Genomic DNA, 18,550 nt, shown 5'->3' with positions numbered 1-18,550 from the left:
GGTGTTGGGGAGGGGGACATGCTGGGTAGGAGGGTTGAGGGTAGGGAGGGGATAGGAGGAGGGAAGGAGAAGCCCCCCTGTGGAGGTTGGGGAGCGGAGGCGGCGGGGAGGGGGGTGGTGGTGAAGTCTGTTTTTGTGATTATGACTGTGGAGAGAGGGGATTCCATTGTGGACGAGGAGGATGACGGGTGTCTTTTCCCCGTCCGGGCGGTGGTGGGAACAGAGAATGGTAGGTGTAGTTGCGGTTGGGGTATGGGGTTGAGGCGGTCTGGGTAGGGTGCGGGAGCGAAGGGAAGGGGGATTTATGGGGTCGCGGTGTGTGCATTGTGAAAGGTGAGGGAATTGTTTAGTGTCTAGTGTGAGGGCAAGAGTGGGAGAGGGGGGATGCTGGGAGGGTGTTGTGTGTGTACAATGTTGACCCTTTGGGGAGAAGAGTAGGATTAGCTCAACAAGTGAGGCTTAGTGCAGTTATGCAGTGTCTATTCTGTGGATATGGGGCCGTGAGTCCATCTTTACAGTACGGTGGCTTAAGACCAAGACCTTCATAGATCAATAGATGTCGAGTTGGTTGGTTCATATACAATTCGGTCTATAGGTGTGTGGTTGGCAATCGGTCTACACTCGCCTGGTCCACAATGTGTGTCAGCCAACACGCCTGTCTACATGATAGACACTACTAAGGACACCGCAGAAATGAATCAGTATTTTGACCAATCAGTTCCTCGAGGGGCTATCCCATTAGATATTGCTGGAGTGAGGTTCCTCCGTACATTGGGCAGGGAAGTTGGCAAGTCATCAAAGCGATCATCCAGATGAATTGGGAAGTGTGCTCAATTACTTCCTGTTCAAAACTGTACAGACGTGGGAAGCTTCCGAGTCCGAGAAGTGCATTCCAAGCAAACAACCCAACTTGATGTTGAACAGTCCTACTTGTAAGTCTGGAGAATATGTGCAGTCTGTGTACCGACGTGCGGATAACTCAGCACGGAGCTCGGGTTCGGCATGTGCTAAAGCCGAGCACTGCATCATCGCCGAAGCTCAAGTCTGACTTCATCCGGTCGCGTCAAGAGACCACAGCCCTGAATATCAGGAGCTGACCCGAATATTGCAATTGCTTCCTTTCACACTACCTCACAGCTTCATTTTACGCTTCACATAGCGCATCAAGGCCGCTGGCCTAGCTCCGTCCTTCCCATGCGACCTCGTCCCTCTCACCACGAGTAGGACCACCCTTCCCACTCCTCTACAATTCGACCCACACGCCCAACATGTCCGACACGCTCTACTCGACCCAAAAACTCGACTACGCCGTCAAAGGCTCCCCCATCCCCAACACACCCGCCGCCTCCATCGCCGCCTCGCCCTTCGCCAACCCCCCACCACACAATGCCTCCGACCGCCTCGCCTCCCTCAAAGCCCCCCGACCACCAGCACCGGTCTCCGCCGCAGATCCTACCTCGCTCCTCCCCTCCTCCCCTCCGCAGATCTACCTCAACCTCCTCATCCTCGAAGCCTCGCTGCGAAGCCAATACCTCACCCTCCGCGCCCGCCGCCGCCAAAACACCTTCGTCCTGACGCTGCTCGCTCTGTGGATCGCCTTCTTTACATACCTCCTCTGGCTGCGGCCGCGCGAAGACGGCAAGGGGATCGGCGGCTCGCAGTACTGGCTTGTCGACATGACGCAGAAACTGTGCTTCATCACGGGTCTGCTCACCGCATTGCTCTTCTGGGTTACGGGTCAATGGGAGCGCGGCGTTCGGTGGCCCCGGCGCTGGATATACTTCGCGAATCGCGGGCTGCGCGGGATGAATGTCAAGATAGTCATTATGAGGGGGAGGTGGTGGAAAGAGGTTGTCAGTTGGCTTGCCTTCATGGTGCCGTTTTCGGGGGGCTTGTGGGGTGGCGAGGCGCCGGGAAGTTCGTATCATTATCTGAATCTGAGTCAGGAGAGGGGCAGTGGGCTGGATGCTGGTGGCGGGGTGCCGAGGCATAAGATCCGCGAGGACGGGAGGGAGTACGCTGAGGAGGATATCGCGCCGGGTGGAGACTATGTTCGGCTCATGCTGTTGCCGAAGCCGTTCAGTGCCGAGTTTCGCGAGGGGTGGGAGGTGTTTCGGCAGGAGTATTGGGAGAGGGAGAATGAGCGGCGGGCGGAGCTGAGGAGGAGGGTGAAGGCGCGGAGGAGGGAGATTGCGAAGGCTGAGGGGGGTTGGTTGTGGTGGACAGGTTGGAGGGGGTGGAAGAGGGCGAGGGGTGGTGCTGGTCTCGGTGGGAAAGGCGCGGGGGATGTCGAGAGGCATGGTCATCATCACAGGCATACGCGGTCACATTCGCTGAGTACGTCGAGTAGTCTCAAGGAGAAGGAGAAGGAGAGGAAGAGGAGGCCTAGCGTGTTGAAGGAGCGGGAGGGGTCGCAGTCGCGCAGCTCGTCGAGGAGTACGACGCCTACGCCTGATCTGGACGATCGGTTACGGCCGCAGTATGAGCGGGAGCGCAGATGGAGCAGTAGTACCACGGGGTCGACAGCGACGCGGTCGGATAGCCGGAGGAAGAGACCTTCGACTTCGACGGTGTCTGCGGTGGTGGGAACAGCGCAGTCGGCTCGCCCACCTCCTGTGAGACTTGCGGCGGGCTCGAGGCCGACGACGCCGAATGAGTCTGTGGCGTGGCAGAGTAGACGGACGACTTCGCTGAGGGAAGGGGGTGGTGTCGGGGATAAGGGGAAGGAAAGGGATGCGGATGGAGCTGGGATAGATGGGAGCGCGAGCGGTCCGTCGGGGCAGCCGCAAAGGCCGCAGAATTTGAAGAGGGGGGGCAGTTCAAGGAAGGAGTCGTTTGTGTTTCCCAATGCGCCGAGTGCGTGAGTGGAAGGGGATCTTGGAGCGGAGCATGTTGGTCAGAGTATGCGTGTACTAGGATCCCTTAGACTACAGGTGGTGTTTTTGATAGCCATTCAAGCGGGACTATGTTTAAGCAGGTTCAGCATACTAATCCACACCTTGCAAAAAGAATTCTGAAGAGGAGCATATTATCATTTTGTATGATGTACTATGGGAGTGTCAGGAGGAGACGAAGACTTGACTTTCCATCTCTTCATACGGCCTCCTACACTCCGGGGCTCCATCGTCAACACTAGCACCGCTCTTCCCACCTAGTTCTCGGCCTGCGCTACCTCAAGCCATCCCAAGTCATTATTGGAGAAATTTACACGTGTACAAGCCTCGGGATTTATTGCTCCTAACTGCGGTCCATCGCGGCATTCGACCGCTTAAACACCCAAGGTCCCTCGTTTCGCGCGAGTCTGCATGACATTTGTCAGCGGAGAAACAGATAAGGTGATACTCCAACTAGGCTTAAAAGACAACTAAAATATATAAATCCAAACCTCCCCATCACTACTGTCCTACATCTTCCCACAGCCGGCATTCCCACCCCTCCAACTACCTGTGTCGTATCCACTCTACTATCCTACCAAAAACCAAAGTAACCACAACATCCAGTCCAAAGAAAAACAACCACTTCTCCCCACTCGACAATGTCCCACTCCCCTCTCCCCCTCCCCAGCACAACCCGCACCTACCGCCGCACCGCACCCCCCTACCCCCTCACCATCGTCCCCTCGACCGAACCCCTGCCCCAATCCCTGGATCCTCACTCCCTCCTCCTCCGCATCCACGCCGTCTCCCTCAACTACAGGGACATCGCCATGCTGCAGGAAAACGGGTACCCGGTGCCTGTCCTCGCGGGCGGGATCCCGGCGTCGGACTGCGCGGCCGAAGTAGTCGCGGTAGGGGAGAAAGTGAGTAAGTTCCAGGTCGGAGATCGGGTGGCGCCGACGTTTGATCTGGCGTGTTTGACGGGGGAGGAAAGAGGGTTGGAGATGCGGGCGTTGGGAGGCGAGGTTGAGGGTGTTTTGAGGGAGTGGGTGGTCCTTGAGGAGGAGGTTTTGGTTAGGTTGCCGGGGGGTGTGAGCTGGGAGGAGGTAAGTAGAATGTGCATGTCCTTTGAGTTGTTAAGTTTGGCCACTGGGGAGTGTGGGTGGGAAGGGAGGGAGAAAGGTTGGGGATGTGGGCTGATGAGAGTTAGGCGTCGACGATTGCGTGCGCGGGCGTGACGGCGTGGTCTGCGCTCGGGGGATTGAGGGATGTGAGGAAGGACGCTGTGGCGTTGCTCCAGGGTGCGTTTTCCCCGTCTTTTTCGTCTCCAATAATTACCTAGGTACATGTGAAGGGAGGGCGTGACCCGTGACTAACTAACGAGGGGAAAGGAACCGGCGGCGTAAGCATGTTCGCTCTCCTGCTATGCCTCGCTGCGGGTATCAAGCCCATCATAACCTCCTCCTCGGACGAGAAGCTGCAGAAGTTGAAAGAGCTGGGAGACGACGTCTTGACGATCAATTACAAGACGACTCCGGATGTGGCGGCCGAGGCGTTGCGACTTACGGACGGGCAGGGCGTGGATTTCGTGGTGAATAATGTGGGTCTCAGCTCGTTGCCGGAGGATATGAAGATGTTGAGGAAGTATGGGAGGATTGCGCTGATTGGGTTCTTGGGGGGTCTTGAGGCGCGGTTCGATGCGAGCGAGTTGATGACGTTGTTGTTTAAGAGGGCGAGCATACAGTGAGTGTTGATTACCCTCTGAAGTAGTTCGTATTTCTTGAGTGAGCATTTTGGCTGACGGTTATGGTTTAGGGGAATCGGCGTCGGTTCTAGGAAGGATTTCGAGGACTTGAATCGGTTTCTGGAAGAGAGGAAGGTGGAGTTGGGGAGCATCGTTGATAGGGTTTTTGAGTTTGAGGATGCGCCCGAGGCGTTTGAGTATTTGGCTTCGGGGAAGCATAAGGGGAAGGTGGTTGTTAAGGTCTAAGGAAAAAGTAGCAATTTCCTTCACTGGTCTCTGTGGCTTTTTTAAGGAGGGGAGGTTGGCGTGCAAGAAACACATCACGGTTTAACGAAAGCTGGCACATTGACTATATAAGGAAAGATATAAGTATTCGTGAGCCCCAAAGCATGGAGCTCGTTATTGGAAGTATTCTAGAAGGGAAAGCTATCATGTATCTTCCCCCTTTTCGTGATCATAGGTAGCTGATAGAACCAGCAAGGTCTGGATGTATGTACTCACAGATCCCGGCCGTTGCGGCAATGCAGGTGTACAGCACAATCTACTGCTGAGCTACCCCATAGTCCTTTCGAGGACATATAGAACGCTCGATCGAACCCTTCACTTCAACGACCTCAACAACAGCACCAGCAGCCGCCACATCCACAGCCCTAGCCTGTCCCACCGACGCCCGCGTGCTGATAGTCTGGAGACTATCCCGTACCATGACCTCAGCGACGGACGCCGTATCAGAGCCAGGAGTAAGAGTACCCGTCAACTTCGCATTCTCAACTCCGCCGTCGAACTCACCTCGCCGATGGATGGGGACGTACTCATCTACAGTAAGAAACACCCTCGGCGAGGGAACCTCAATCTGCAAATCCCGACGCTTCTTCTTTGCTTGATCTCGACCCGGAGACTGCTGCTCCGCGGGACGTATTACCGCCGGTAGACCCATTTCTACATCCGAATTCGCCCGCGTACGTACCTCGGGGATGGGAGAGAGCATGGGATGCACGGGATGCGCTGGATGGACTGGCCCGATGGGGAAGACGCCGCGCTCGGGTTGGGTCCAGAGTGTGCGTGTGCGGGCGCGGCGTAGGGCGAGGTATTTCTTTATCGCGAGGAAGAGGAGGAGGCAGAAGAGGGAGACGGTGAAGGCGGTGACGATGCTGATGATGATGATGGTTTGTTTGGTGGGGGATGGGGATGGGGATGGGGAGGCGTTGCGGCGGGGGGGGGGGAGGTGCGTGATGGGGTCTAGGAGGTTGATGGGAGGTCGGGGGGTGGCCATTGTGGTTGCGTGGTAGAAGTTGAGGATGGGAGAAGGGGGTGATGGTGGGGCTTTGCGCCTGCGCAGTGAGGTGAAGTGGTGAGTGGGCAGTGTCTGAGATGCGGTTGGGTTGGAACAGGGGAAGATTGGGTGCAGGAATGGGTCGCGGGAATATAATAAATTGGTTGGCGAAACAAAGAAATATCATTGACCATTGTTTTTTTATTCAGGTTGGCGTGTTGGTCCTGTGTATAATGTCGACAGAGAGTTTATGTCATTGGGTGGAGCTGTTTATACACAATGTCAAGCTTCCCCCTTTTTCACATCCAACTCAGCAACTCCCGCTGTTTTCCAAGTCCATGAATCATTTAGGAAGTAAATCAATAAACCCGCCCTCGCAGTTAGTTTGGTAGAGACTGCAGCCGCAGCATAAGGTCTAAGCAAAGCTCATTAGTTTATAGCCAATTAAGTCGCACGAGCTAAGTACTCCCACCTACAGAGGAGACAAAGGAGAGTGTTCACTTGTATGTGACAGCCTCAGTAGTGACTAGACCACTAATCACTGCATCAGCGTATAAGCAAGTGTCAAGTAACTGCCTTGGCAATAACCGTTTAAATGTCAGCATCCCAATCCCAAGGTTAGCTACATATCGTGATTGACAGTTATCCGGTCAGTCAGCGGCGCCTCCTCAGAGGCACTCCTCTTGCAATCCATCCAACAGGCCCCATTAATACATGCCGCACTCATGGGGCGTCCCAAATCGCTCCTTTGACCCCTCGCCCTCCTTCCTCTTCCAGCACTCCACATAAAAGATCCAGCCCTTCTCATGCCACTCCCTCAAATCCAAGCCTTCCTGCCCGTGATCCAACGTCGTCGCATTCACACTCACATAGTGAAACGGCTTCACGAACTCTTTCCCCTCCTTATCCTTCTCCTGGCGCTCTCCCTTCGGTCGCGTAACCCACACCTTCTGCTTCTTCCCAGATCCCCCCTCTTTTCCCGCCCACTCATCCACATCCACATCCTCCTGCTTCCAGCTCCCTCCTAACCCAAGCACATGCACGCCACACTTCCTGCAAAAGTACCACTCCACTATGCCCTTAAGGCTATAACGTCCCATCTCCTCAATCGTCGAGGGCGAAGTGAGAATGAAGTCGGCAGCCGGGTCGATGGGGCGGCAGTGGAAGAAGCCCATTTTGTGGCAGACGGTGCAGTTGCATTTGTAGATGCGGTTGAGGCCTTCGCGGATGTTGGGGTCGGTGGTGGGTGGGAGACGGAGTTTGAAGAGGTAGGTGATGGTGCCGCAGTGGCAGGAGCCGTGGTAGGTTTTGAGGTCTTTGGACTCGGGCATTGTGGATTATGGTTACAGTTGACCCAGTGGTGAGTTTCAGGATGCTTAAGGTGGGATTTGAGAGAGATTGGGGGAGATGGCGGCTCTCGGTTTCCAGGTGGGCTGTTTGAGGTTTTGTACTAGAGCGAGAGTTCCCCAGGCTTATAAATCAAGCAGATCTCGTACCACAGGCAGCCATGTACTAGGGCGATAGTACGTTGTAGGCGGTGTGCGATCTTTTATTCGTGGGACTGAGGGGAGCGTTCCTGACCCCGCACGCCCTATGTACTAAACGAATTAAGTGTCGACTAGGTAGGACCAGTTGTAGGTACTGAAACAACTGCGTTGGATGAATATACCTGCAAACTTCCCCTTAATCTCGTCCTAGGCATCCGGGAGGGCACGAATATGGAGCTGAGATGGAACACCCAGCTATGACGTCGGAGGGGACCGTGGGGTGAATTGCGGAGGCTAACCGTGTTCGGTAAGGGCCATTCCAGCCCCTTCAACGTCCAAGTCCCAACGAGCCTTAATATCCAGAGAACATTTTGCATTTGCAGTTGCCGACAGCCTGATGAGTCTTTACAGTGCGATTGCGCTACCTTTAGCATGCCTCAGTGGAGTATGGATACCGGCCACACTCCTGTGCTGTGTACCATGGCTGCAGAAGCAGTGGGTTGGCCTACACCATGAAACTTATCAACGCACGACTGACGGGCTATAGAATGTTATACCTGCATTGGGTGACATTATGGCCGGGGAAATGGCTCGGCGAGCCTGAAAGAGCTGGCTTCCTAAGTATGGCTGTGAATCTGCGTTGCGAAGATGCACTCTGACCGGACAGAAAACCAAGTTGCGCCGTTCCGCATACCCACCAGCGACGGCGAGACACTGTTCGCCTGGCTTATAACGCCTTTGGGGAAGTACTCCAGGCACGCAGCAGACTTCATTGCGGAGAAGTCGGAACCTGCCGGTGATGTCGAATCGAGGATGGCTTTCAAGCTGCTTCGCGATGACCCCGAAGCGCGGTTGCTCATCTACTGTGTGTACCTCGTTTCACCTCAACCTCGCGTTCACCTATACTGACATTAGACTGCAGTTCATGGTGTAAGCAAAGTCACAAACTATCTGTGTCGCAACAGCCAACAAGCTAGAATACTGCGACGGTAGCCCAGAGTCGTCGGACAGAGGAATACCGAATGTACTCATCGGGAGCCTCCGACCACATCTTCGTATTGGCCTTCGACTACCGTGGATTCGGCAAGTCAACGGGTACCCCTTCCGAGGCTGGGATTTTGGAAGATGCTCACGCCGTCGTCAAGTGGGCCATGACTACTGCTAAGATCCCTCCTTCGCAGATCGTCCTTCTAGGTCATTCGCTTGGCACGGCTGTAGCATGTGCAATCGCAGACCTCTATGTCACCAGAGAGGAGCCAGTCACCTTTGCAGGCGTCATTTTGTGCGCCGCGTTTACCAATAGCGGGAATGCCTTCTCCGCCTACTCGATCGGCGGCGTCTTCCCGGTGCTAGCTCCCGTCAAGCTGATCCCCAGGCTCCAGTCGTGGTTTAGTGCCCGCATGCGGGATACATGGTTTACGGACAGGCGTCTGGCTTCCCTCATACGTAACAGCTCTCAACTACGTCTGGTCATCGTACACTCGATGGACGACACGACGATGCCCTGGGACCAGTCCGAGGAGCTGTTCAGCACCGCCATCCGGGCCGCTGCGGATGCTCCCGCGTCATCGACCTCACACCAGCGTACATCATCTCCATCAGAACCGGCGCCTAGCTCGCTCGCTTCCAAGCATTTGAAGTGCATAGACCTGGGCGAAGCCGGACGGCAAGAGGTGTGGAGCTCCGGAAAAATCACAATCAGCAAGCTCATAGCGAAGCATGGAGGTGAGTTTGTCGAAGCGTCGCATACACAGCACGCGCTCTCCAACCCATGTGGGAGCGAACCATACGCATGTGCTAACAACTACAGACCATAACACGATGATGAAGTGGTCTCCTATCGCTTTAGCCGTGCTAGAGTGCTTCGGCTTGACTAGTCTCGACGCTTTCGCTAGAACAGTCCCCTCTAATCGGTCCTGATCGTCCGTTCCCGCGCATCTATTCCTATGAACAAAAAGCACCACGGTCACGAGGCACTGATATATACCTAGGTATTCACTATTACTCCTAGTTTCTATCTCATCACCCCCACCGCTCTGCAAAGCCCAGCTCACCAGTCGAGCCGTCACGACACAAGATATCAAGTTCAAGACGTGCGTTGGGTTTCCCCTCCACTCTGTTTCCACGCGCCTTTCACGCTTTAAGCGCCCCAGTCCCGCATTCTCCGTCTCAGCTACCCCGGATTTCCAACCATGGCACCATCCCACGACTTCCTCCGAACGATGGAATTCAACCTTGCGCCCATCATGCCTTCACGCATCATCGCCATAGTCTTCTGCGTTACCATTTCCGTCATCATCGTCAGCGTCTTCGCCTTCTTCTTCCTCTGCTGCTACTGCCGTTACTCCTGCCGCTCCTTGCGGCGCAGGAAGTCCACGTCTACTGCACCGCCGCCTGAGGAGACACCCATGTCCCAACCCAACGACGAAGTGCTTCACAGGATCATCACGCTAAGGCAGTGGGCGTATCCGCCCAATCCGAGGGGACCGAATCTGGGAGAGACGAGGGACGCCGGCAATCTGGTGTAGAGCTCGAAGGACTGTTCCGAAGAATTTACGTTGGACGTAAAGATATGCTTTGTTGGCAGACTCTGACTATGATACCCATTAATGTGCTGATGATATGAAGAATCCCCTTTAAGATAAAAGGGAGACGTCCGCTAAGATCTACGGAAACCATTCGATCGTCGGGCACCTCAAAAGCGGAGACCCTGACTTCGCCACTCACACATACCGCGACTATACAGCTTGTCGCACAGCATCCTTAGTAGGTCAAGCGGCGGATACAAACGGGCAATTCAGGCGAAATTGTTCGAGAACCGTGATTCTCTAGGAATGCTACACCATTCACCGCCACGACATTGTGTATGTCCCAAGCAACAAAGCAGCACCAACACCACTGCACAATGCTAACACTGCGATATATCAACCTCCTCAACCGACTCTCCACCGCCTCAGTCATCTCCACCACCCTCCATCCCACCTCTCGAACACACCAACTTTCGATATCCAGAAACAAAAGAAGAAACCACCATGCCCATCCTCACCAGGACCATCTCACCCAAACCCTCAAACCCCAACAACCAAGCCGTCCCACCCGGCACCACCATCGCCATCATGCTCACCACCTTCTTCGTCCTGGCCTGCCTCATCTCCCTCCTCAACGACCTCGCCCGCAAGCGCACACCACCAGCCACATACCTCTGCACGACATACAACCCGCTCGTCCTCCTCTTCACTTTCCCCTGGCACCTGAAGCGTCTGGCGGACTGGCTTCGCAATCGCCGCAGCACTGCGTACAAGGGAAGGAACCCCTCGCCGATGCCCAATGACGACGATGTATGGCACTCGCACGACGTCGAGCTCGGCGCTGGACGGCGCGTCCCGTCCGCTCAACCGTCGTCGAATTGGATCTCCGCTGGCTCTGCGCATCACGGCCAACCCCAACACACCTTCGAACCGCTCAGTGCCAATGCCAATCCGAATGTGGACCTGCCGAACCAGACATATCTCTCGGTCCGCCACATCGTATCTCCAGACGGACAAGCGCATATCGTGCTTGTAGAGCATCCGCGCAATGGACGCGGCGCCGGTGGTAGAGGTGGGAGTGACAGCGTGCGACGCGTACAGCCTGACGCTGAGATGCGGAGGGGTTCGCCGTATGCGAGCGCTGGGGCTTCTGTCGGTGGGGAGTATGCTGGTGCGGGGGTGATCTGGGGCCCTTTGACGGCGAATCCGTGGACGGGGAGACGGTCTTTGGATGGGAGTGAGCGGGCGCATGGAGAAAGGGGTTCTGGGGTGGGGTGTGGAGGGTCGAGTGATGAAGGATGAGGCGACGGATTGTGATACCCGGATGCTGAATACATGTACGGAATGACTACGGGTTAGCGTTCTGTAGAATCTCTTTCGATGATGAATAATAACCCTTTTCTTTCAAACGGCTTTCTCTATCTGTGAATTGATGTGAATGTAGAAACGTCCACCTGAACCAGCGCACGAAGGAGCAGGACAAAAGAATATGCAATGGTATCCAACAACCTCACGCTCCTCTAGATATCCCCACACCCAAATACGCCACGCTAATCACTCCTCAAACATCATGCAAATACCCCCTACCAGTAAATCCCAAAGTCAACCCTCACGAAACCCCAACCCAACCTCCCTCAACCCCTCCTCCTCCCCCGATACCTCCTCCTCACATCCTCCATCTCCTCCAACACCACGCGATTAAACTGCTCCCACCCATCCAGATAAACATGATGGCCCGCCCTATCGATAATAACAACCTTCGCCTCGCCATGATCCCGCTTGCGCTCCTCCTCCGTCGCATTCGCCAGTACCCTCTCGCGCTCCTTCCTAATCTTCTCCTGCGCCGCATACCCGCCCGCGACGTCCATCCAGTCGTGCGAGCCGTACATTAAGACGATGGGGATTCCGGTTTCGCGCTTCCGTTGGCTGGGAGTCGGTGCTTGTGGTTGTGATTGCGACGATGATGAAGGTGAGAGGTTACTATTGGTGGAAGCGGCTCGAGGAGGAGGGACGTCGCCGTCGACGGTCGGCGCATCGTGCGCTTGTATCCACTGCCGCCCTACGCCTTGGATACGCCGTATCAACGGATTTCGTGCGTATGCGCCTGGAGCGAGAATGTACGCAAGAGCGTACTCTGAGCTACCTCTTTGTCTGAAAAGCGAGTAGCTGTAATCATGCAGCGCCTTTGCCTCGTCTTCGGGGAGATGCGCAAAGCGGCGCGAGGTCCAGCCTGAGACGAGTCGGGGGCCTAATGGACCGCTCCAGCGGACGAAGGAAAAGGGGGAGATCATGTTTGCTTCCCAGAGGTAGGTGAGCCAGGCGGGTAACTTGCGCCTTGGGGTTTGATTGGGGTCTGGGGGTGAGACTTTTTGGCGTTGGCGAGGGAGGTGGTTGTTGTCGGCTTCGTCTGCGGCCATGTCTTGGGTGATTTCGTTGCCGCGTGAGAGGTCCTCTGGATTGGGCAGGTCTTCGTTTACGGCATAGGGATCCTCGGGGATGCCGACGGGTGAGGCTAGAATCAATTTGTTGAGGCGTCCGGGATACTTGAGGGCATATGCGCAGGCGAGATAGCCTCCAAGACTGTGTCCTAGTAGTGTGAACCGCTCCAGGCCGCGCTTGATGCGCCACTCCTCGAGCGCATCAATGAACCAGTTTTCCGCCTCTTCGATGCGGCCCTGTTTATCTTTTGCGTGTATCCTGAACGTTGGCCGCGTACTTCTACCCATCCCGAGAAGATCCAGTGCATAGATTTTCCAGCCCGGTGCACGAGATAATGCTTCGAAGTTGCGGTAGAAGAAGCCGAGTCCTGCGCCATAACCATGGAGCATGACCAGGTTATCCTCCACCTCTTCACCTACCCTTTCAACCGAGAATTCGTTCAGTGCGCGTCCGCGCCCTGAGAGTTCCACCATTTCGGAGTTCCATCTGCGAGGACCAAAGGGGTCGTTGACACTGTTCGTCGTGACATGTTCTTCTGAATGCGCCGGAGGTGCTGACAGGTTGGCTTCTGACGGGGCAGTAGATACAGGCGCGGAGCCTGTCTGGAGATGTGTAGGCGGTTTCTGGAGATATGGTATGAAGGAGAGGACGCGGTGCTCGGTAGCCACAGGGGAGAGGCCTGCCCACTACATCATTGTAAGTCTAGTCCACTCCAATGGGTTCAATCCACACATACCCACTGCTCAAATCCCTCCTTCGCCCCCAGCGGAAACCACTTCGCAACCCTTCCCGGTGCCGGCGCGGGCGCCGCACCCCCTTCCACCTCCCTCTGCGACGCCAATGCGCTCTGCTGCGTCCTACTCCGCACCTCCATACTCGCAGTATCTGAGCCAGCCATCGTAGACGAGTCCCGCGAATCCAAACGCACGGGGGAACTCAATGCAAGAAACGTGTACCCCGCGCCCGTCACCCCGGCAGTCTTGAAGACAGCCGCTCGCCGCGTATAAATCAGGTACCGCAGCCGATGCAGCGGCGAGGATGGAAACGGCGTCAGTTTGGAGGAGCGTGGGTACAGCGAGTCTCCCACAGGTTGGAGCCTGGGGAGCTGCTGCTGCTGATGACGTTTTATATGCGGACCGCGGAACGAGGGAACGGACCTGAGGCGGACGGAAATGGTCGGGCAAGAAGGGGTAATACTAGGTGGGATTCTTCCAAGGTTGGTTGGAGGTTGAGGAACGCAGTTTGGGGTTGTGGCGGACTTAACGTCGGGTGGCGGCCTTGTGGCGCAGGCAGAGGGAGGACTTTGCGGGAACATCGGACAAGTTTTGGCCCGTTGTTCTCACGTCGAACAGAGGGATAATGAAATCCTTTTTAATCACTTTGTGCAAATGCATCATTGACAGTCATTTTATCTAGAGGACCACATCCTGCCCTTGAAATAAAAGATGGATAGCTTAAGAGGTGAATTACCATATCACGTGATAGCCACTCGATTCTATCCTTTGGACATATATGGATTCAACGCGGTTGCATGTTTACCTGGCATCATGTCGCATTCGTTATGTATTACCAGAGTATATCCCCCTTCCTGGTATATCCCTCTTTAAATCCATCTAAACCCTCACTTTGAATTTCTGCTCCTCTTTCTTCGTAGGATCCGACTCTGAAGTCACCGTGACCGTCACAGTCGCCTCTTTTGAGCGATTCCTCTCCCCTCCGACCGCCACACTCACCTCTGTAGACTTTCCGAACTCCGCAGTAGCGAGTGCATTCGGAACCACCACCTTCCATCCCTCGCCCTCAATCTTGGCTTCTACCCGGTAAATATCGTAGTCGAGGTACTTGGACAAGTCCTGAGGATGGGAGGCGTTGCTCTTTGCAAACTTGCCTTTGTTCTTCAACTCGAATGTGTATAGGGTTCCTGTCGGGTGTTCCTCCTTGTTTGGCTTCTTGAGTTGAACACCGTGTTGGCTGGGCCCGCTTCCCGCGAGAGACCGGACGCCAACGATATACCGCAGGACACCCGATTCGTCCCGGTTAATGTTAATCACATAAAAGTGTAGCTTGTTCGCTTTGTCAACATATTCAAACTGGCTTCCCGAGCGCGTTCCAGCGTGGAAAAGCGCATCAGACAGTTGGCGATAGTCGCCAATAGTGTAGTACTTTGGCGTGCCGTCGGGGCGAATAAAATCAACCACCTTGATATCTTGCGGATTGGCGTCGATCACCCATTGGAAGGGTTGCGGAGCGTCGCCGAACTTGCTCTTGCTGATCATAACGCCGGAGTCCGGGACAAAGGAATCGGCGCCCATGCGGTCGATCACTTCGACGTTGTAGGCGTTGTAGCGCCCTCCATCGCATAGTGGATCCGTAGAGGTGTTGCAAGGTGGAGAAAGATCGTTTGGAAGGGTGATGTTGATGCCCATGAGACCCGTTCCAGGATCCACTGCTCGTGCGGTGATCTCAGCGACGATGAGGCCTGATTCGGCGAGTGCGTCACGAGAAACTTGCAAAACGACCGCGTTGGTAATTAATCCAATGTGATGCTTGTCTCGCATAGTGTGGAGTGAGCCCATGGAAGCTCCTTGAACTGGTGGTATTTGCCATCGCGTATGTGGTCCACCTGGACCATTGAAGCTTCCACGGTCCAGCATAGAGAAGGGCCCAGAGTAAGCTCGGCGCTGTGGTGTCCCGTATGGGTTGTTGTAGTTATCGCCAATACCCAGTAGATGCGACAGCTCGTGTGCGAAAGTAGCCATGCCAGAACTCTCGCCCTGGGTGGAAGAACCTCCGCCTGCATTAGGCCAAATGTTGGATGCAGCGGCCCAAGATGTCCATTCAACGTAGCGAGTGTTTGCATAATTGGGCAAGCTGCGATTTCCCGGAGGTCCAAACTCGTCAGGAATGTCTTCTTTGCGCATAAACTTCATCTCGCCAAACTCCTGCCAAGTTGAAGACTCGTCCTGTCCTGCCGACAGGATGAAGACAAGCTCGAAAGAGTTCGCGGTTGCGTTGCCAACATCGGCGCGCCATGCTCCGAGTGCGTCTGTTCGCAGGTCGACGGAACAGGGAGGCTCGGGACATGCACCCTCGTTGAACCCGTCCTCCTCGTCGTCAATCCCGTACTGGAATGACTTGCGAGGTAGACGATATGGACCAAACGCAGTGAGATCTACCCCATACTTTCCGAGAGAGTCGCCCATCCAGTACTCGTGCAGAGTATGGCCTTGGTTCAAGTCGTTGGGCTTGTTCAGCAGGTCGCGATAGAAAGCCGGGACATCTGATCGTTTTAAGTTTGCTGCAGATGGTTGCGGGTTCCCGTACACATCAGAGTTGGGAGGTCTGGTCACCGCAAAGTCGAGATCGGGGTAGTCGACAGCGACCATAGCAATGTTGAAGTTCCTGCTGGACCCTTTCCGTGAAGGATCACTCCAGTGTGTGCCCGGGGGGTTACGGTAGTCTTTCCACGTCATGTTGTCCGGGTTCACCTTAAACATAGTCAGCTTGTATAGCTTACGAAGTTACCAGCCTGCATGGGGTTGCGCAGCCGTCTCAACAAAATAGAGGTTAACTAACCCATTTCTGAGGATCCAACACTGCAAACACATCTTTCCCATAGCCATGTCCTGAGGGCGCCGCATAGGCAGAGAGCGCGCAGCTGGCCAAAAGAGCCGCCTGAACTGCTGTACGCGCCATGCTTGTTGGTTAACACCTTGGCTGATTGGCAAGTGAAGGTGTTTTATACTTCGTTCGTCGCCCAAAGTAGGACGAGCGTAAATCTCGAGCGGTGAGGGTCAATGCACCGCCTCAGGGAGTGAAAGCCCTGGAACACCTTACCCCGCGGCAACCCTCGATAGGGTATTTATACATCGACAATATCGGGCATTGTACCTTTGTCGATGGGCCACTTCTCCACTTAGACAGGGGTAACGGCAACCGGGCGCTTATTCGCTCCTTGGATTCCACTTAAGCCACACCGCCCAACTCGCATGTGGATGGCATCCGAGACGCGCTGAACACGTCGACAGCCTCCAGCTTCGCTATAGTCCTCAACATCATCGTTTTTACCGCCTGGCACCGCACCCTGGGGCACGTTCTACAATGCCTGTTCGCAAAGGCGCACCTAGTCAAGAGGCAAGAGCTGCAGCTGGGCATGATCCTTTGCAATGGGAGCGCTTTTATGTGAGCAGCCCTAAGGTCAACTGCACACACTGCGTAATCTAATTTCTTGATCCTATACTGTAGGCTGTTACGAGAGAAGAGGCAAAGAAGATCGTGCAGAAATTTCCGGGTATAACGTGGCCAAACGTTCCCAGCCCCATCAGATCAGAAGTTCGGAGCTGTGTTAATGCTTCTCTTGCGAGTGAAAGCATCCCTGCTGTAGAGGACGATGTCCTAGGGTGGCGGATGGCACTTGCGATACGCGATGCTCGGACTGTTGGTAAGCTAGGTAAATGGACAAGGTAAAGCAGCAAGAAGCTGATCTCTAAAGCTAATAGATATCCGCAATCGCAGTCACAGGCCAGTCGTGCAACGAGCGCTGACGCGCCGCGGCCTTCTCAGACCCGCCCCTATGACCCCGTGCGCGATCAGTAGGCACCTCGTGGTAGTGGAAAGTGAGGAGAGTATAAGGACTGCAATTAATTTCTATGGCTACATAGGTACATTCTCAGGATTTACAGAGCCAGCACGCAGTTTCTCCATCCCATGAAATGTGACCTCACCCCGACGGGGATTTGGACTTGGTTTGTGATAAGCATAAGGGAACAGTTGTCTAATAGGCCTGAACCCGGTCGATACATCATATACGATCGCAGAGACGGGAAAACTCACCGTCAATATGGACATGCCTAATCCAGTTTAGCCGGCCTCAGCTTATCTCTACGACCTGCTTGTTGCAGTCATTCGCCGCCTATCCCCCGACATCCCCGCTGCTAATAAGTTACGCAATCAATCTCTTCCTTGTGGGCCTTACCGCTGCCGACGGTTCTTGGTTAGGTGCATATGTAGTCTACTGAGACGTGACAGTGAAGGGGAGACCTAGCAGTGGCATCCGATGAACTGTGTGTGTAAGGGAGTAATGATGTAAATATTTTTAAAGGATAATAATTGCCTTCAAAGCACAGCTAACCAATGTTTTTGTCTTCGGTTGGGTACAATTAGCGGTAAGAACAAACGGGCATCCAATAGTAAAGGTATTTTTGTATGAGCAGTGAATTGGCCCACGAATCTTGGAAGGTTCTTCTTTACCACAGTTATTGCCCCGCAAAGCGTCTCGAACAGCGCGCATAGCAGTAAAACCACAACTGGAATCACTTAAGATTGAATTCGAACTCCGTGACGTCGAAATTGCCGTATTGGTGGTTTAGATGTAAGCAAAGCCGAGGCGGGCGCTTGCGAATGCTTAGCATTTCTATAGCTTGGGTGCACTAGACCATCGCCATTTCAACATTCTGGTCGTAGGTGTAAAGGCAGAAAAGCAGGGGAAAATCAACGAGACATATTACACCTACATTACGGCGAAAAACAAAAATGATGACGGGTTTTGTCGCGCGTGTAAGGTGAGGAGTTCTAAGGCTTCAGGGTCGATATTGAGGGGTGTAGAAAATTGGCGCTTAACACTAACGTGATCTACAAGCGAACGACGCACACAACCGAACGACGCACACAACCGAACGACGCACACAACCGAATGACGCACACAACCGAACGACGCACACAACCGAACGACGCACACAACCGAACGACGCACACAACCGAACGACGCACCCCACTAAGCATCAACATCTCTCATTTTCAAACAGCAATGTCTCAACCACGCAATGTTGAATTACTTTCTTGTGAAGAGAGAATTATTATGGCGATTCAAGCAATAAAAAGAGACCCGAATCTAAGCCAGCGATGCGCTGCTTCAATCTACAATGTTTCTGAATGCACTCTTCGAGCGCGACGCGCCGGATGACCTTCAAGACGCGCTTCTCAGCCTAACACATCAAGGCTTACTAGGAGCGAAGAGGAGACTATTATAAAATACACAAGGAAGCTCGATGCACGAGGCTTTGCCTCTACTCTAGGGTATCTATGGGAAATGGCCGACCAACTCCTTGCTGTACGTGGTGGAGGCCAGGTTGGCATAAACTGGCCTACCAACTTCATCCATCGTATGCCCGAGCTTAAATCCCAATTGACTCGACAGTGCGATC

The 18,550-nt window shown here is 54.4% G+C and overlaps 12 protein-coding genes across 12 annotated transcripts; 7 read left to right on the top strand and 5 right to left on the bottom strand.

Moving 5' to 3' along the window:
- Window positions 1-120: 120 nt before the first annotated feature.
- EI97DRAFT_437297 (uncharacterized protein) lies at window positions 121-339 on the bottom strand. The gene has a single exon (XM_033799310.1). The coding sequence runs from the start codon at window positions 323-325 to the stop codon at window positions 140-142; it is 186 nt and encodes a 61-aa protein (XP_033649552.1). The 5' UTR covers window positions 326-339; the 3' UTR covers window positions 121-139.
- Window positions 340-1,051: 712 nt separating this feature from the next.
- EI97DRAFT_437296 (Spo7-domain-containing protein) lies at window positions 1,052-3,003 on the top strand. The gene has a single exon (XM_033799309.1). The coding sequence runs from the start codon at window positions 1,269-1,271 to the stop codon at window positions 2,862-2,864; it is 1,596 nt and encodes a 531-aa protein (XP_033649551.1). The 5' UTR covers window positions 1,052-1,268; the 3' UTR covers window positions 2,865-3,003.
- A 422-nt stretch (window positions 3,004-3,425) lies between these two features.
- On the top strand, window positions 3,426-5,043 carry EI97DRAFT_437295 (NAD(P)-binding protein). The gene is made up of 4 exons (XM_033799308.1): window positions 3,426-3,982; window positions 4,087-4,177; window positions 4,268-4,619; window positions 4,692-5,043. The coding sequence occupies exons 1-4, from the start codon at window positions 3,536-3,538 to the stop codon at window positions 4,864-4,866; spliced, it is 1,065 nt and encodes a 354-aa protein (XP_033649550.1). The 5' UTR covers window positions 3,426-3,535; the 3' UTR covers window positions 4,867-5,043.
- Window positions 5,044-5,161: 118 nt separating this feature from the next.
- EI97DRAFT_446101 (uncharacterized protein) lies at window positions 5,162-5,893 on the bottom strand (the record flags this gene model as incomplete). Its single annotated transcript, XM_033800006.1, has 1 exon — window positions 5,162-5,893. The coding sequence occupies one exon, from the start codon at window positions 5,891-5,893 to the stop codon at window positions 5,162-5,164; it is 732 nt and encodes a 243-aa protein (XP_033649549.1).
- A 320-nt stretch (window positions 5,894-6,213) lies between these two features.
- EI97DRAFT_437294 (uncharacterized protein) lies at window positions 6,214-7,622 on the bottom strand. Its single transcript, XM_033799307.1, has one exon. It carries the CDS (start codon window positions 7,222-7,224, stop codon window positions 6,601-6,603), a length of 624 nt encoding a protein of 207 aa, XP_033649548.1. The 5' UTR covers window positions 7,225-7,622; the 3' UTR covers window positions 6,214-6,600.
- EI97DRAFT_236881 (alpha/beta-hydrolase) lies at window positions 7,474-9,793 on the top strand. The gene is made up of 8 exons (XM_033794007.1): window positions 7,474-7,687; window positions 7,744-7,875; window positions 7,928-8,001; window positions 8,048-8,245; window positions 8,303-8,310; window positions 8,358-9,105; window positions 9,191-9,371; window positions 9,443-9,793. Exons 2-7 carry the CDS (start codon window positions 7,778-7,780, stop codon window positions 9,298-9,300), a joined length of 1,236 nt encoding a protein of 411 aa, XP_033649547.1. The 5' UTR covers window positions 7,474-7,687; window positions 7,744-7,777; the 3' UTR covers window positions 9,301-9,371; window positions 9,443-9,793.
- EI97DRAFT_462304 (uncharacterized protein) lies at window positions 9,573-9,908 on the top strand (the record flags this gene model as incomplete). Its single annotated transcript, XM_033801260.1, has 1 exon — window positions 9,573-9,908. One exon carries the CDS (start codon window positions 9,573-9,575, stop codon window positions 9,906-9,908), a length of 336 nt encoding a protein of 111 aa, XP_033649546.1.
- Window positions 9,794-11,336, top strand: EI97DRAFT_236704 (uncharacterized protein). The gene is made up of 2 exons (XM_033794006.1): window positions 9,794-10,246; window positions 10,310-11,336. Exons 1-2 carry the CDS (start codon window positions 10,215-10,217, stop codon window positions 11,208-11,210), a joined length of 933 nt encoding a protein of 310 aa, XP_033649545.1. The 5' UTR covers window positions 9,794-10,214; the 3' UTR covers window positions 11,211-11,336.
- A 206-nt stretch (window positions 11,337-11,542) lies between these two features.
- Window positions 11,543-13,221, bottom strand: EI97DRAFT_386648 (alpha/beta-hydrolase; the record flags this gene model as incomplete). Its single annotated transcript, XM_033796079.1, has 2 exons — window positions 11,543-13,033; window positions 13,084-13,221. 2 exons carry the CDS (start codon window positions 13,219-13,221, stop codon window positions 11,543-11,545), a joined length of 1,629 nt encoding a protein of 542 aa, XP_033649544.1.
- Window positions 13,222-13,759: 538 nt separating this feature from the next.
- EI97DRAFT_407037 (M6 metalloprotease) lies at window positions 13,760-16,199 on the bottom strand. The gene is made up of 2 exons (XM_033796612.1): window positions 15,924-16,199; window positions 13,760-15,835 (listed from the first exon to the last, which is right to left on the bottom strand). Exons 1-2 carry the CDS (start codon window positions 16,041-16,043, stop codon window positions 13,961-13,963), a joined length of 1,995 nt encoding a protein of 664 aa, XP_033649543.1. The 5' UTR covers window positions 16,044-16,199; the 3' UTR covers window positions 13,760-13,960.
- Window positions 16,200-16,226: 27 nt separating this feature from the next.
- EI97DRAFT_427104 (uncharacterized protein) lies at window positions 16,227-17,029 on the top strand. The gene is made up of 3 exons (XM_033797213.1): window positions 16,227-16,529; window positions 16,593-16,788; window positions 16,840-17,029. The coding sequence occupies exons 1-3, from the start codon at window positions 16,449-16,451 to the stop codon at window positions 16,941-16,943; spliced, it is 381 nt and encodes a 126-aa protein (XP_033649542.1). The 5' UTR covers window positions 16,227-16,448; the 3' UTR covers window positions 16,944-17,029.
- Window positions 17,030-17,830: 801 nt separating this feature from the next.
- Window positions 17,831-18,549, top strand: EI97DRAFT_485563 (uncharacterized protein; the record flags this gene model as incomplete). The annotated part of the gene is made up of 2 exons (XM_033802143.1): window positions 17,831-17,908; window positions 18,088-18,549. Coding segments are annotated over 2 exons (300 nt in total), but the record flags the coding sequence as incomplete, so codon positions are not given.
- Window position 18,550: the final 1 nt, after the last annotated feature.

Source organism: Westerdykella ornata (genome assembly GCF_010094085.1).
Source record: "Westerdykella ornata strain CBS 379.55 unplaced genomic scaffold EI97scaffold_45, whole genome shotgun sequence".
NCBI classification, from domain to species: domain Eukaryota; kingdom Fungi; phylum Ascomycota; class Dothideomycetes; order Pleosporales; family Sporormiaceae; genus Westerdykella; species Westerdykella ornata.
This window is presented reverse-complemented; position numbering and strand designations above follow the sequence as displayed.